We start from the raw sequence: 18,365 nt of genomic DNA on the forward strand, positions 1-18,365 counted from the left end.
TCCATTTCTCAGATGGTTCTTGTGTGGCCTGGTCTCAAGGGTCCCTACCTTACTGGTAATCTTTCTTTTGATGCATTCCAGTTTGTTGATATCCTTCCTAAAATGTGGTATCCAATATAACTGTGTTAGAATACTATTACTCTGTAAGAAACCACGAGCAGGTGGAATTCAGAAAGACCCAGAAAAACCACAACTAATGCTGAGTGAAGGAGAATATTGTACACATAAACAGCAACACTGTGTGATGATCAAATATGACAGCCTTAGCTTCTCTTAGCAGTTCAATGTACAAAGACAATTCTAATAGACTTATGATGGAAAATGGCATCCACATCCAGAGAAAAACTATGGAATCTGAATGCAGACCAAAGCATATTATTTTCATTTTTTAAAATTGGTTTTATGTTTTTTCCTCATGCTTTTTCTCCAGCTTTGTTTTGATTGTTCTTTCACAACATGACTAATATGGAAATGTTTTAAACATGATTTTATATATATATATATATATATATATATATATATATATATATATATATATATAATCTTTATCAGATTTACTCAATGTTATGGGGAGGGAAGCAGAAAGGGTGGAACTCAAAATCTTATATAAATATCAATGGTACTTCTATACAGCACTATTTCCTAAAGTAAACACAAGCTTGTATTTATTACTCCATATTATCAAGCCATCTCATCCTCTACTGTTAACCTCCTTTTGCTTTCAATCTTACCCAGCAGCTGAGTCTTTTCAAATGAGTCCTGTCTTCTCACTATGAAGTCAATGTATTTGGCTTCAGCTTCAATATTTGTCCAATGAGTAGCCTGAATTAATTTAAATACTGATTTGATCTCCTTGCTGTCCAATGGATTCTCAAAAGGTTCCTCAGCACCACAAATCAAAAGTGCAGATTTTGCAGTGTTCAGCTTTCCTTATAGTATAGTTCTCGAAAAACCAAAGCTTTGACTATATGGGCCTTTGTCAGCAAAATGTCTCTGCTACTTTCATGACTGCAGTCACTGTCTGCAATGATCTCTGAGTTTAAGATTATAAAATAATGAGATACTATTTCCATTTGTTCTCACTCTATTTGTCAGGATGTGATGGGACCAGTTACCTTAATTTTAAGGGTTTTTTTTAAATGTTAATAAGCTTCATGCCAGTTTATACTCCTTTTTTTTTTTTTTAGATTTTTCAAGGCAATGGGATTAAGTGACTTGCCCAAGGCCACACAGCTAGGTAATTATTAAGTGTCTGAGACCGGATTTGAACCCAGGTACTCCTGACTCCAGGGCCGGTGCTTTATCCACTGCGCCACCTAGCTGCCCCCATACTCTCCTCTTTCAACCTCATCAAGAGACTTCTTAATTCTTTACATTAGGCATTGTCTGTATATCTGAATGTTGATATTTTTCTCAGCTATGATCCAGCCAGTGCGGCATTTTGCATGATGTACTCTACTATAATTTAAATAAATAAGGTGTCAAGATACAGCTTTATCATATTTGTTTCACAATTTTAAACCAATCCATTGTTCCATATTCAGTTCTAACTGCTTCTTGTCTTGTATACAGGTTCCTCAGGAAATAAAATGATCTCGTATTCCCATCTCTTTGAGCATTTGCCACATTTTGTTATGAGCCACAAAGTCAAAGGCTTTAATGTAGCAAATAAAACAGAAGTAAATGTTTTTCTAAAGTCCCTTGCTTTCGGGGCGGCTAGATGGCGCAGTGGATAAAGCACCGGCCCTGGAGTCAGGAATACCTGGGTTCAAATCCGGTCTCAGACACTTAAAAATTACCTAGCTGTGTGGCCTTGGGCAAGCCACTTAACCCCATTGCCTAGCAAAAACCTAAAAAAATAAAATAAAATAAAAAAAAATAAAGTCCCTTGCTTTCTCCATAATCCAATGAATATTGACATTTGGGGTTTAGTTCCTCTGCCTCTAAAACTTCTGGTAATTCTTAGTTCACATACCTTGCTTTGGAGGGAAATTAATGTAACTGGTAAGTTGAACATTTTTTGGCACTGTCCCTTCTTTAGCACTGGAATGTAAATTGATTCTTTCCAGTCTAGTAGCCACTGTTGAGTTTTCCAAATTTGCACGTATATTGAGGGCAGCATTTTAACATCATCATCTTTTAGGAATTCCATCAACTCCACTAGCCTTAACATTAGTAATGTTTACTAAGGCCCACTTGACTTAACTCCCTAGGGACATATGACTGTATCACACCATCATGGTTATCAATGATGTCGAGATCTTTCTTGTATCATTCTGTATACTCTTGCTACCATTTATTAATACTTTAACTTTTTACTAATTTTTTCTTTTATCATGCCCATTTTAGAATGAAATGTTCCATTGATATCTCTCTTTTCTCTTGGCTTTCCCACTCTATTGTTTTCTTCTACTTCTTTGCATTGCCAATTTTAGAAAACTTTGTTTTTCCTTGAAATTCTCTGAATTTGGCAGTCAAATGAATTTATCTTTCTTTCTCCCCTTTATTGTTCACTTTCCTTCTTTCCTCAGCTATTTGTAAAGCCTCTTCAGACAGCCATTTTGATTTCTTGCTCTTCTTTTACTTTGGAATTTTTGTTGCTGCTGCTGCCTCCTATATAATGTTGTGAACCCCTGTTCATAGTTCTTTTTTGGTGAATTTTTTGAAAGGCAATGGGGTTAAGTAACTTGCCCAAGGTCACACAGCTAAGAAAGTATTAAGTGTCAGAGGCTGGATTTGAACTCAAGTCCTCCTGACCACAGGGTTGGTACTCTATCCACTACACCACCTAGCTGTCACATGTTCATAGTTCTTTAGGCACTCTTAGCTACCAGATCTAATTCCTTAAATCAATTTATCTCCATTTCATATAAGGTTGATGGTTTTCCTTACTTTCTTCACTTTAAGCCTGAAATGCACTTATGTTCTGAAACATAAAAAGCTCCAAGTCTTGGTTTAACTGACTTTATAGAGCTTTTCCACCTTTGGCTGCAAAGTATATAATCAATCTAATTTTGATACTGATAATCTGGTGATGTCCATGTGTAGGATCCTTTTAGGTTGTTGAAAAAGTATTGACTTTGACCAGTGAGTTATCTTGACAAGTTCAGAAAAGGAAGATAATGAATTTTTTAAAAAAGAAATATCTGAGATATCTAGAATATCTGGGTGAAACAGTCCACTGGTGATATGGAACTGGAGAGAGATACATAGGTTACATCACCAATGGAGAAAAGTATAGGGCAAGAAGAGGTACCTAATATACAAAGGAGATAAGAAATAGATGATGATACAGAAAAGGAAAGGGCAAAAGAATGAACAGACAAGTAAGAGAACAAGGAAATAGTAGGGTCATGAAAATCCAGATAAGACAGCATTAAAGGGAATGGATGACCAACAATGTCAAATGCCCCAGAAGATTCAAGAATGATGAGGCCTTAGTAAAAGTCTTTGGATTTGGTAATTAAGAGTCTAGTTTCAACTGCATAGTAGGATCAAAAGTTTGGAATACAAGAGGTTAAGAAGCAAATGGGAGAAGAAAATGAAATCATACTAATTATAGCACTAATAACAGTGGATCTGAAAACAAAAATCCCTAGTTTCTCTGCAACTTACTATCTTGAATAAGTCATTTGACTTTTCTGGACCACAGTTTGACTACATTATCTAATCTCCCAGTTTTTTATCTACTTGTTCAAGGTAGAGGTAATAAGTTCAGATAATTTTATAAAGATATGTAGCTGTGAAAGAGAGAACTATGGGACAACAGCTTGAGTGCATGGAAGGGTCAAGTAAAAGATGAAGAGTTTTGGACTTGTTTGCAGGTATCAGGGAAGGATTAAGTGCATTAAAGAATGAATGAAGGGCAGTTAGGTGTTGCAGTAGATTGAGCACAGGCCCTGGAGTCAGGAGGACCTGAGTTCAAACCCCATTGCCTTACAAAAACAAAAACAAAAACAAAAAAAAAATGAATGAATGAAAATTAAAAAGAGAGGGGAATGATTGAAGGAGCAAGTGATTAGAAGGGAGGGGAGAGTATAAGAGGGACAAGCAAGTTTGAGGATATTCCTGGATCAGTGTACAATTTATATTATAAATCAATCAACAAGAATTTATTAAGCATTATTCTGTGTCTAGCACTGTGATATCACTAGAGATACAAAGTCAAAGCAAAGACCAGTCCTTTCCCTGTGGATTGTAATGTAGATTTCATTCCATTCCAATGAGACATATAGAGAAGATGGAAGGTAACCTCAAAAAGGAAGAAACTAGCAGCTAAGGGAAATGAAAAGCCCCATGTAGAAGATGGTACATTGTGCTTTGATTAAGAAATAGAATATGAAAACGGATCCCTGGTGAGAATGATGTTTGTCCTTCATTCTTTCTTTTTGTTTTATTTTAGGTTTTTTTCCAAGGCAATGGGGTTAAGTGGCTTGCCCAAGGCCACACAGCTAGGTAATTATTAAGTGTCTGAGACCAGATGTGAACCCAAGTACTTCTGACTCCAGGGCTGGTGCTTTATCCACTGCGCCACCTAGCCTCCCCTTGTCCTTCATTCTTGAAGAAGACCATGATTATCAGGGAGGAGATGCCATGACTAGCACAAATTGGATTTGAGTGTGGGGGAGCCATGTTAAGTCAACAGCCTCACTTTTTCCTCCAGAGTCATCTGGGTCCAATGGCCAGATATGAATCAGGATGAGTGGAGATGGCCCTGGATATGAGGCAATCAGACTTAAGTGACTTGCCCAAGGTCACAGAATTATTAAGTGTCTAAAGTTGTATTTGAATTCCTGTCCTCCTGACTCCTAGATCAGTGCTACATCCACTGCACCACCTAGTCATTCAAACATTCTTTTAGGGGGCACCCAGATATGAACCAGAGACCTCTTGATGCCTCTACATGATAAAGGATCCCTGATTTCTTAAGAACTTAAACTGATTCCTGCCTAGTAGAAGCCAAAGTCTTGAGGAAACTCAGAGATTTTAAGAGGATGAAGGGAGATGTAAGAACATTTGCGGTAGAGACTGACTATAGAATGTTATAGATGAAGAACAGCAAACAGATCAGTATGGTCAGACTGTAGAATGAGGAATGGGAGGTAATGTTTAAGAAGGGTCCAACTTAGGGGCGGCTAGGTGGTGTAGTGGATAAAGCACCGGCCTTGGAGTTACGAGTACCTGGGTTCAAATCTGGTCTCAGACACTTAATAATTACCTAGCTGTGTGGCCTTGGGCAAGCCATTTAACTCCATTTGCCTTGCAAAAACCTTAAAAAAAAAAAAAAAGAAAAAAAAGGGTCCAAATGGTAAAGAGCTTTAAATGGAAAATAAATTCACAATTGATCTTGGAGTTAATAGGGAAACCTGTGAAGCAAAAATTTTTTTCCATTGTCAGAAACTTCCATTGTTTAAAACCCAGTAAAGAACAAAAAGAAATACTTACCTTTTTCAATTCAATAATCTCATCATACATATCTTCCTTTTCTCTATAAACAGGGACCCCAGGACTATGACCTAGAGCAAAACAAAATAAATCGCTTATAAGATTATTTGAAAGGGAACATGATCCTTAGTTTTATTATAACCAGGATTTCAAAGATCACAATACTTTAGAGAAAGAAAAGAAATATTTTCTCGTATAATTCTAAGCATTTCATAGGATTTTATAAACAATCTATATTGTTAATAAAACATAAGCAATAACAGAAATTTCCCAGAGACAGAGAGAAAAAAAGTAAAATTTGAGGAAAAATAAGCTCATAAACACACAATTTATAGACAAGGTGGAATAAAAGGAAAATTGTAATATGAATGCAACATTTGACTTTAACATTTAAATTTAAACTGTTCAGATTTGAGACAAAGATTGCAAATTCTTATTTTTTTGTTGTTTAGTTGCTTCAGTCATGTCCAACTCTTCATAACCCCATTTGGGGTTTTCTTGGCAAAGATATTGGAGTGGCTTGCCACTTCCTTCTCCAGCTCATTTTACACACTGAGGCAAACAGGATTAAGTGTCTTAACTCAGGGTCATACAATTACTAAGTGTCTGAGGCCAGATTTGAGATTGAAAAGATGGGTCCTCCTGACTTCAGACCTGGTACTCTCTATTTATTGTGCCACCTAGCTGGTCAAATATTTATTTCTTAAAGGACAATTAACATTCTGATGTTCAATAAATATTTAAGCTTAAAATATAATGACGAACAACCAAAAAGAGTAAGTAACTCATGTGTGGAACAAAATAAATAGGAATTAGAATTAAAGTTAAGGTTTTAAAACTTAAAAGATTATCCTGTGAGAGAATTAAAAGATAAACTAAGTAAATAGTTAAAAATTTGGGAAGTAGGTAAATGCAAGCTCAGTAAAGATTTCACTGACTATATTAAAAGTCTTTTCTCATTAAACCTAAGAAAATTTATAGCTAGTTTAGCTTCTACTGGGCAGGAATTGCTCTAATTCCTAAGAGTTTTTCATAGACTGCCTCTTAACCTGCTATCAAATAATTTAGATAACCTGAAGTAAAAATCTCAAGTGTTCCAGTTGTAAAAGCCCCGAGTCCATCTAATGTAACCTACCTGAAAGGAGGCCTTCTTACAACATTCCCAACAGATGGTGTCAGCTAATCTTTGCCAGAGGTCCTCTAGTGAAGGAGAATCTTCCACCTTCTGATAACAGCTTATTCTATAATTATATTTTTTTTAGTTTGTTGTTTTTTTTTTTTTTGCAAGGCAATGGGGGTTAAGTGGCTTGCCCAAGGCCACACAGCTAGGTAATTTAATAGTGTCTGAGGCCGGATTTGAACTCAGGTACTCCAAATTCCAGGGCTGGTGCTCTATCCATTGCATCACCTAGCCGCCCCCTATAATTATAATTCTATAAATTGTTATAAAGTTCTGCTTTATAATAAAACTCAATTTCCCTCCTACAACTTCCACCCTCTGCTCCTAGTTCTGCTCTCTGGGGGACAAAAAGATTAAGTTGAATATCTTTTTTCCATGTCATCCCTTCAATTACTTGAAGACAATTATCATACTTCCATGTAGGAAGGAGGTACAATGGATAGACCACTGGATCTAGAGTAAAGAAGACTTCAGAAACTTACTACTTGTGTGACCTTGGACAAATTATTTATCCTCCATTTGCCTCATTTTTTTGTAAAGTGAGGATAATAGTAATTCTGTCTCCCAGGGTTGTTGTGAGGTATCTCATTAATTTCAAATGAGATACTATTTATAAAGCTCTGTGAGACACTAGTTGGCATATAGTACATGTGCAATAAATGTTGTTTCCTTCCTTCCTTAGTCATCTCTTCTAAGGTTAACTTGCCCAGTTTCTTCATCCAATCTTCACCTGGGAAGACCATCTTGCCATCCTTATTGATTCCCACTGGATGCTCTTTAGTGGGGTGCACGATTATTGCCTATGCAATCTGTGCCAACTCATTAGCATTTTAAAAACTTATAAGCTGAACTGTGAACTCATCTTGAGTTTTCAGTCTAGTAAAACCCTCAGATTATTTTCAAAAGAACTGCTGTTTTGCCATGTCTCTCTAATCCTGTTCTTTTGAAATTTATTTTTTCAAACTAAATAAGATTTTTCATTTATTTTGTTAGATAAATATTTCATTTTAATAGATTCAAACCATGATACCCACCTATTCTCAACTAATGTGTCTAAGCTTCATGTGTTATCGGCAAATTCAATAATTATTCATATACTTCAGTAGCAAAAAAATCTCAAAGAAAACAGAGCTGAAGGAATAGCTAGGTAGATAGAGCACTAGCCCTGGAGTCAGGAGGACCTGAGTCAAATCTAGACTCAGATGCTTATTACCTAGCTGTGTGACCTTGGGCAAGTACATGTCACTTAATCCCACTGCCTTGCAAAAAAAAAAAAACAAAGAAAAACAAAGAAAATAGAGCTGAAGACAGACAGACATCCCTCTTTCTACTAAAGGCTTACCTGCACCCTGACTTTTAAGTAATGAATGAAGATAAACTCTTTGGGTTTCATCACTTCACTAGTTCTCAATCTGCATAATTTTGCAATCTACTACATTATCTCTTCATCTACGCCACAAAGTAGCATTAAAAAGATAATACTGTAGTGCTTAAAATGCTCAATTTGGAGTCATAGAACTTGGGGACAAATCTTTGCTCTGGCATCTGCTAACCAAAGGAAAGTTATAATCTCTCTCTCAGTTTCAACATTTGTAAAATGAGAATAGTAATGATCTAGGATCAAATAAAATAGTGTATATAAAGCACTTTGCAAAATTTAAAGTGTTATATAAAATCAGCTAATAATAATAATAATAATAATAATAATAATAATAATAATAATAATAATAATAATAATAATGTTTTCTTGTTGTAATTACTTTATAGAAATCTCTACTAGTCTAGTATCTCTATCAAAAAAGAAAATAAGATTAGTTTGACATGACCTTTGATCAAGACCATGCTGGCTTTTGGGGATCACTGCTTCCCTCTGTAGATGGCTCAAAAACCACTCCTTTAATAATGCATTCTAGTATTTGCCAGAAACTGCAGTTACTCTGTGTTCTATAGATTCTATTCTTTTCACTTTTTTTGAATGGGAGCTCTTTCAGTACTCTAAGAGGTAGTTTGGTTTAGGGCTAGTAATTTGAACTTATCAAGGACCACTAATATTTTATTTCTCCTGTGCTTCAACTCTATTTTAAAATATATTATGTGACTATGTAAATATATATATATATACATATATATATATATATATATATATGTATGTATGTATGTATATATATATATGCATTATATTAAAGAGAAGCTAGGTAGCACCACAGTGCTCAGTAGCCTGAGCCTGGAGTTAGGAAGACTCATCTTCCTGAGCTGTGTGATCTTAGGCAAATCAATTAACATTATTTGCCTTAGTTCCTCATTTGTAAAATGAGTTAGAGAAGAGAATGGTAAACCACTCCAGTATCTTTGCCAAGAAAACTTCAAATGGGGTCATTAAGAATCAGACTTGATATGCATGTGATGGAACACTATTGTTCTATTAGAAACCAGGAGGGATGGGAATTCAAGGAAGCCTGAAAGGATTTGCATGAACTGATGCTGAGCGAGATGAGCAGAACCAGAAAAACACTGTACACCCTAATAACAACATGGGGGTGATGATCAACCTTAATAGACTTGCTCATTCCATCAGTGCAACAATCAGGCACAATTCTGAGATATCTGTGAGGGAGAGAATACCATCTGTATCCTGAGAAAGATTGGAGGAGTTTGAACAAAGACCAAAGACTGTTACCTTTAATTTAAAAAAAAAAAAAGAAACTGTTATGTTAATTTGTAATTTTGCTATTTCTTATACTTTATTTTTTCCCTTAATGATATGATCTCTCTCTCTCTCATCACATTCAACTTAGATCAATGTATACTATGGAAACAATGTAAAGACTAACAGACTGCCTTCTGTGGGGGGAGGGGGAGGGAAGCTAGATTAGGGGAAAAATTGTAAAATTCAAAATAAATAAATTTAATAAAAAAATAAAATAAAAAGAATCAAACATGATTGAAAACTGACCAAATTAAATATTTTTATCTTTGCAATCCAAGGATCTACTTTTTTTTTTAAGGTTTTTGCTAGGCAATGGGGTTAAGTGGCTTGCCCAAGGCCACACAGCTAGGTAATTATTAACTGTCTGAGGCCAGATTTGAACCCAGGTACTCCTGACTCCAAGGCCAGTGCTTTATCCACTATGCCACCTAGCCGCCCTGAGTTCTGACATTCTTTAGAGAGAGATGTCACACTTTTGCATTCATTCTCCTTTATCTGCCAAACTTTTATCTTGCCAATAATAAGCCAAAGGTTCTATTTTTAACTCATGAAAAGTGATTTTTCTCTCCACAGAGAAACTCATCACTGCTAAAAAAGTGTTTGTGCTTTTGCCTTTTAATTCCTAGTGCCTTCTTCAAATATTCTGAAGTGTTACTAGAGGGGGTTAGTTCATATAGGCTCTAAATCCAGGTCTGATTTTATAAGTTGAGGCAAAATTCCTGAGAAGAAAACAAGCATGAATTTATTGTGATGCTATTGGCTTAACATAGATCAAGCTTTACCCCATAATAAATAACCAATATTTCTAGGCTAAGGAAGTCATCTAGTTTGAGAGATCATCACAATCCACAAGTCATGACACAATAAAATTATCTTAACTTAAACCATTAGGATGAATTGCACTCTCTAATAATATTAAGATGCATTCAAGGCCATCTCCTAAATTTTCAGAAATTCCCCCTGGGAGAATTTCTCATCAAGGAAGAAATAAACTGTAGCATTATATACCTTGTTTTGAAGGACCAAGCCATAGCTTCTGTGGGGTTAAAGCCATCCTGCCACTGAGAGGCATTGTCCCTGCTGCCTTTAAATATCTCCAAGATGCAATCTGTTTAGGTTTAGTGTGATAGGGAGACTCTTAAAAAAAAAAAAAAGATAATATCAGACTGATAAAATATCATTTATCTCCCAACAAAAATATGCTATGAAACAAAAATTTTGCACAAAACACAATTTTTATAAGGGCTAAAAACAGTTAAATGTATTTAGAACTATAAATGTATAAAAGTTAAAAAAATTCAGAAAAACATCTGTTTCTTTCAAAAAACAAGAAAAGTCTGTATATTTTTTCCCTTTATTTTCCATGTTAAATTTCTAAATTACCAAATATCATAATTCAGTGAGCTGACCAAGTTATACATTATATGCTTTCTGTCCCTAATAAGGTAACTCTAAATATGTCAAACCATTTGAAAAACTGTATTGGGATTATTTAGAAAAATCAAATCCAAAAGCCCAAAGTAATATCTAATAAATTAAAGCTATAATGATCCAGTTTGTCTTTCTGTGATAACAATGAGAAAGTGATCCTTGTAGCTAAAAGACCATTCAGAGAGTTGATTCAAATATGAAAAATTTTAAAAACATGAATATCTCCAGATTTTAAACCCACACCCATTTAATGATATAGCAAACTCTCAATTTTATTATTCATGTTAATGGAGAATAACACAAAATAATAGAAAATAAAATTGTTTCCAAAATGTAGCATATGCTTTTGTGGAATAGTTTACCTTTTTAATTAAGTTTGTCTTAGGCTAATATGAAATGAATCTGTATTCCCCAAGTACATGCCAGAGAAAATTTGCAAAGAATGATGCAAAGAAAAGTCAATCTATAATTTAAATTGGGCTAGAGATAACTCCAAAGTAAATGATTCAAAAACAGATAATTGAGATTTGATAGTATGCATATTATGGTAATATCAAATGCAAAACAGGTTAGACATATACCACATATATTCACAAATATTATTCTAATTATTGATTACAGAAACATCTTTTTTGCTCATATATGAACAGCAGTCCTGGCATATCAAGTACTTTAGTAATGGTATACAAGTTATATCCAAGGAGGGTAAAGAAACAACTACTCAATTTTAATTAATAATTTACCTGATTAGTTGTGCTTTAAGGCAATCAATAATATTATAACATGTGTACATGAAAAAATGCTGTTTAAATATGAAAATAAACAAGAAATAAAAGAAATGTGTTAAATAATTGAATATCTATTAAAAATTACAGAAAGAATTGGAAATCTGTTGTTCTAAGAGTTGACCAATTGGGGGAAAGAGAGGAAGGAAAAGAAACAGATTAGGTCTACAAAGAATAGATGACACAAGGCATCAATTTACATTATATTTATTAAGTATATACTAATTGTTAAAAACACCCTTCTAGATGCTAGGATACAGAGATAAAAAATAACATTGTCCTTACCCCTCAAGGAATTTGCCACCTAAAGGAGGACCAGGGAAGGGAACTGAAATGTATACCAGAAACTGGCAAAGTATGAATAAATAAACAGTAGAGGAAAAACAGAGTGCTATGATGGATAGAAGCTGAAGGAAGAAATTTCAGGCTTTAAGTAAGGTAAAAAGTCCTAACAATGAGATTCATGAAGATAGATCCTGAGCTAGACCTTGAAAAGATGGATTCCGGCAGAGCCAAGATGGCAGTGTGAAGGCAGCATTTCCCAGGAACACCTTCCTCAGGGAACTTCAAAAGCCATCAAATTATGACTCTAGTCAAAATTTAGAAGGGCAGAACCAACAGAAAGACCGAGTGATACATTTCCCAGTCCAAGATAACTTAGAAGTTCCACGGGAAAGTTCACCAGGACTGGGAGTTGGAAAAGAAAGATTCCAAAGTATGAGAGAGTTGAGAGTAGGAATGTCTGCTTCAGAAATGGAAAAAAATACAAGGAGATATAAGTAGAATTAGATTATAGAAGTACAAATTGTCCAGTTTAGCTAAAGTGTAGAATACTGTGAAATGTAGATAGAAAGTAGTCTAGACCCAAATTGGAGAAGATCGCTGAAAATTTGCATTTTATTCATTTGATAGTGAAAAACCACTATTCAATATTTTAAAGTGAGAGAAAAGTGACAGAATCAAAACTGTACACCAGGAAGAGTATTCAGGCACTTGTAGGAATGAGACTAGAGGTAGGCAGAAAAGTTAGTTAGGAGGCTACTACTGAAGTGTAGGTAAGAGGTAAAAAAGGGTCTTAATTAAGATGATGGAAGTAAAAATGGAAAGGAAGCCCAAATGTGAAACAAAGTTCACGACTTTGGCAACTTATTTGATATAAGGGTACCAAGAGAAGTAACATTAAAGGATTACTATAAGATTTTGTGAGATTATGAGAATTATGGTACCTTCACTTCAACAAAAATAGGAAACTTAGAGATGATTATAATATTGATGAAACATCAAAATGGTGACAGCTGGAGACTGAAGTAAAAGTAACAAGTTAGAATCACACACAGGTCACAAATTTGGAATTTTAAAGGTCATTTAAGCCAACTCCCCCGATAGACAAAAGAAACTGAGGCATAGGGCAAAATATAGATGCCTGGTATTTAGGATCCTCTACTATTGGGCTTCCACCTACCTTTCTAGCCCCATTTAATACCACTCTTTATAAACTATATGCTCCCACTAAACTTGATTACTAATGAGTAGCAATACTGATTAGTTCATTGTCTTCTTTCAAGATGCAGGGTAGATTTTCCCCATAAGTCACCCTTATTTACCATCCAGTTACTAAGAGGTTAATACTAGTTCTTAATTCTTAAATTTTACTTATTTTTTTTGCACATTTTATCTCTCCCCCTTCCCCCAAATAGAGTGAAATCTCCTTGACACTATTTTATTTTGTCTTTGCGTTCCCAGTGCCTTGGCACAATGCCTTACAAATAGTCAATACTTTAATGTTTAGAAAAAAATTGTTTAATCTGAGAGATATACCTGATTCTTAAATTGGGAACATGGAAAATAAAACTTAAATAGCTAGAACAATACTTAAAAGTATACTTCTATTCCATATTTTGAACAATTACTAGCAGAAATTTTAAAAAGAAAATAATAAAATGGAAAATGAGGAATATTACTTGAAAAGAGTTATAAAAAAAAAGAGGGAAAAAAGTCACACAGAAAGGGAAAATGTGACACATAGGAGAGAGTAAGGCCAGGTCAGTGAGATTAGAGAACGAATGGGAAGAGAGAAAGGTTCAAGAGAGTCAAATTTTGAGCAAACTATTCTTTTCACATCCTTCAGTTTGTTCATTAGGACTTTAAAATAATGCCTCAAAACTAATTCCAGAGTGGCAGAAAAGGACAGGGTGAAACAATTTTCCGGCCCATGATGACTTAGAAGGTTGACAGGAAAGATCTGTTAGACTGGGGAGAGAGTAGAGTGCAGTCCAACACAGACAACACCTTGTGAATCAGCAGTAGGCTTCACCTCTGCAAGCCAACAGTAGGTCTTGGGAGCCACTGAATAAGTAGCAGCTTGAGAAGCTCTTAACTCAAAGATGATCAAGGGGTCAGACAACTGGTCAGAAAGAGATCACAGAGGTCCTTTTGCTGGCACTGAGTGAAGGACTCTGTTGCATTATCGATATGTAGTTCTGGGTCTCAGTCCAAGGTTGAAGTCCCAAGGCAAAGGTTGCAGTAATACACCAGAGCTTGCAGTTGCAGGAGATGGGGGACCCTGGTCCCAGTTCCAGGGCAGAAAAAAATATTTGTGGTGGTTCATAGACCAGAAGAGTAGTAAACACATCTCTCCTTGAATCATACCATCTTGGAAAAATTTTAAAACATACACCCCACCCCCCACACACCCAGAACTACCTCTGAAAACACTTGCACAAAAACCCTGAAGCTTGGGGATAATGTCCTTTCCATTCTGGGAGAAGAGGCTAACTTTTATCATAGAGTTAAAAGTCAAAATAGTGCGTTTCTCTTTCTCAACCCTTAATTTTATTGTTTTAGATATTATGCCTTCATATGTAACTTATAACCATGTATAATGTCTATATATATTCTTTCCAACTTCCCTAATAATGATAAATTTCTTAGGAATTACCTGATCATAGAAATAACCTAATCATAGAAAGTTACTACAGTGATAGGGAAGATCAAAACACCAACTCAGAAGATGAAAATGTCAAAACTGCTATATTCAATGCTCTAGCCCCACCCCACTTCCCTCAAAGAAAAATGTGAATTAGTCTTAGACCCAAAAAGACTTTCTGGAAGAAATCAAAAAAGAATTTTAAAAATCAATGCAAGAAAATCATGAAAGAAGAGTCAACAGTCTAGCTTTAAAAAAGAGGCACAAAAAAATGAAGAAAATAACACCTTAAAAAAGGTAAAATGCTAAAAGAAGCACAAAAACCCTACTTAAGAGAATTACTTAAAAAGCAGACTTAGACAAATAAGAAAACGATATACAAAAATCTACTGAAAAGAATGCCTTAAACAAAAGAATTGACTAAATAGAAAAGGAAGTACAATGAAGAAAATAATTTCTTAAAAATTAGAATTGGGTAAGTAGAAGCTAATGATCCCATGAAACATCAAGAAACAGTAAAATATAATCTAAAGACTGAGAAAAAAAGTAAACTATCTCATTGAGAAAAACAAATGACATGGAAATTATATCCATTAAAGATTATATTTTATTTTAAAACAGCATTTTATTTTTTCTAATTAAAGGCAAAGATAGTTTTCAACCTTTTTTTTTTTAGATTTTTCAAGGCAATGGGGTTAAGTGGCTTGCCCAAGGCCACACAGCTAGGTAATTATTAAGTATCTGAGATCGGATTTGAACCCAGGTACTCCTGACTCCAAGGCCGGTGCTCTATCCACTCCGCCACCTAGCCGCCCCTCAACATTCATTTTTTTTATAAGATTTTGAATTCCAATTTTTCTCCCATCTACTCCTTTACCCCAATATGGCAAACATATATGTGCAATCCTGTTAAACATATCCCCATATTAGTCATGTTGTGAAAGAAGAAACAGAATAAAAGGGAAAAAACATGAGGAAAAAAAAACCCCAAATGTGAAAATAGTATGTTTCAATCTGCACTTAGACTCCATAGTTCTTTCTCTTAATGTGGATAGCATTTTCCATCATGAATATCTGAAATTGTCTTAGATCTTTGTATTGTTGAGAAGAGCTAAATCTTATCATAGTTAATCATCCTACAATGTCGCTGTTATTGTGTACAATGTTCTAGGAAAGATAATTTAAGAATTGTTGGACTATATTGAAGTCATGATTTTAAAAAAAAGCCTAAACCTTATCTTTTCAAGAAATTATCAGAGGGGCAGCAAAATATCAAAAGATAAAGCACCAGTCCTGGAGTCAGGAGGACTTGAATTCAAATCAGTCTCATATACTTGATAACTTACTGGCTGTGAGACCCTGGGCAAGTCATTTAACTCTGTCTCACCAAACAAAAAAAAACTTATCAAAGAAAATTGTCCTGGTATTCTAAAAGATCATCTATAATATATTTATATATTATATATAATCAATGTATGACATATATAATAATAACAGAATTAAAGCAGAAATGGAAAGAATCTACCAATCATCTCCTGAGATTCCAAAAATGAAAACTCAGGAATATTATAGCCAAATTCCAGAGCTCACAGGTCAAAGAGAAAATGTTAAAAGAACTAAAACATACAAATACTGGGGAGTAGCAGTCAGGATAATCCAAGCTTTTAGTATCTTCTACATTCAAAGATCATAGGGCTTGGACTGATATTCCAGAAGGCAAAGGAACAAGAATTACAATCAATAATCACCTACCTAGTCAAATTGTGTATAATCCTTCAGGGGGGAAAAATGGTTTTTTTTAATAAGAATTACAATAAAGGGGCGGCTAGGTGGTGTAGTGGATAGAGCACCGGCCTTGGAGTCAGGAGTACCTGGGTTCAAATCCGGTCTCAGACACTTAATAATTACCTAGCTGTGTGGCCTTGGGCAAACTACTTAACCCCATTTGCCTTGCCAAAAAAACCTAAAAAAAAAAAAAAAAAGAATTACAATAAAGAATCACCTAACTAGCCAAATTGTGTATAATCCTTTGGGGGGAAATGTTTTTTTTAAATGAAATTAGAGGACTTTCAAGTATTCCTGATGAAAAGACCAGAGCTGAAAAGAAAAGCATAAATAGGAAAAAAAGGAAAAGAGAAATCATAAGGGATTAAACTACATTCCTATATGGGACGATGACACTTGTAAGAATTTTATCAAGGGGCAGCTAGGTGGTGCAGTGGATAGAGCACCAGCCCTGGAGTCAGGAGGATCTGAGTTAAAATCCAACCTCAGACACTTAATAATTACTTAGCTGTGTGACCTTGGGAAAGTCACTTAACCCCATTGCTTTAAATAATTTTTTTAGGTTGTTTTTTTTTTTTACAAGGCAATAAGGCTACACAGCTAGGTAATTGTCTGAGGCCGATTTGAATTCAGATACTCCTGACTCAAGGGGCCCATGCTCTATCTACTGTGCCACCAAGACGCTCCCAATAAAATTTTTTTAAAAAGAACTTTATCATTATTATGGAAGTTGTAAGGAATATACATAGACAAAGAACATGGGTATGAGTTGATATGAAGGCATAATATCTAAAAAAATAAAATTAAGGGGTGAGAAAGAGGAATGTATGGGTAAGAAGGGGAAGACAGAATTGGATAAATTATCTCACATAAGGAGGCACAAAAAGAATTTTTACAGTGAAGGAGAAGAAGGGTGAGTTGAAAGTTGAAAGAAAAGAAAGGGATAAGAGAAGGGGAGGGTGGATTTGGAGAGGTGATAGTCAAAAAGTAAACACTGTAAGGATAGACAGGGTGAAAGGAGAGAGAGAGAGTAGGACAATCTGAGGGAAAAGTAAAGGGAAATATACAGTTGGTAATTATAACTAAAAAAATTTACATAGTTTCCCTGATAAAGGCCTCATTTCTCAAATATGTAGAGAACTGAATCAAATTTATAAGAAAACAAGTCTTTTCTCAATTGATAAATGGTCAAAGGATACGAATAAGTGGTTTTTGGAAAAAGTAACCAAAGCTATCTGAAGAAAAAATGCTCTAAATCACTACTAAATGAAAAAATGCAAATTAGAACAACTCAAAGGGGGCTCCCACACCTATCAGATTGGCTGATATATCAGGAAAGGAAAACAACAAATGTTGGAAGGGATGTGGGAAAACTGAGAGCCTAATGCACTGTTAGTGGAGTTTTGAACTGAAACAACCCTTCGGGAGAATAATTTGGAACTATATCCAAAGAGCTATATGCTTACCCTTTGATAGAACAATGCCACTACTAGATCTGTATCCCAATCAGATAAAACACAAAAAAGGAAATAGACATATATGTACAGAAATATTTGTGGCTGCTCTTGTGAGAGCAAAGAATTAGAAATGGAGGGGATGCCCATCAAATGGGTAATGTTTGAACAAGCTGTGGTATATAATTGTAATGGAATGCTATCGTGCTATAAAAAATGATGAGCAGGATGTATTCATGAAAAACCTGGAAAGACTTAATGTGAACTAATAACGTAACATTGAAGTGAGCAGAATTAGAACACTGTAGATCAACTGTGACAACTATTCTCAGCAATATAAAGTCAATTTCAAAGGACTTATGATGAAAATGCTATTCACCTCAGACAAAGAACTGATGGAGTCTGAATGCATAATGAAGTATACTTTTTAAAACAAAAAAATTTTCTCATTTGCTTTGTTTGGTCTGTATTTTCTTTCACAACATGACTAAAATGATGATAATGCTTTGCATGACTGCACATGTATGTCCTTTGTCTAACTGCTTGTCTTCTTGGGGAAGGGAGGGAAATAATTTGGAGCACAAAATTTTAAAAAAATGAATGTTAAAATTACTTTTATATGTAATTGGAGGAAATAATAAAATATTAAAAT

General features: G+C 34.8%; 1 protein-coding gene across 12 annotated transcripts in view; it reads right to left on the bottom strand.

Annotated features, from left to right (window-relative positions):
- The window catches only part of IQCE (IQ motif containing E), a 101,881-nt gene that overhangs the window by 61,002 nt on the left and 22,514 nt on the right, over nt 1–18,365 (bottom strand). For all 12 annotated transcript variants that reach the window (XM_074201132.1, XM_074201135.1, XM_074201139.1 and 9 more), the window contains 2 exons: nt 10,341–10,469; nt 5,446–5,516 (listed from right to left, as the gene is read on the bottom strand). In XM_074201132.1, the coding sequence (XP_074057233.1) occupies nt 5,446–5,516; nt 10,341–10,469 (200 nt within the window). The remainder of the gene's footprint in view (nt 1–5,445; nt 5,517–10,340; nt 10,470–18,365) is intronic.

The sequence above is a fragment of the Macrotis lagotis genome, chromosome X (genome assembly GCF_037893015.1).
Source record: "Macrotis lagotis isolate mMagLag1 chromosome X, bilby.v1.9.chrom.fasta, whole genome shotgun sequence".
Taxonomy (NCBI): Eukaryota; Metazoa; Chordata; class Mammalia; order Peramelemorphia; family Peramelidae; genus Macrotis; species Macrotis lagotis.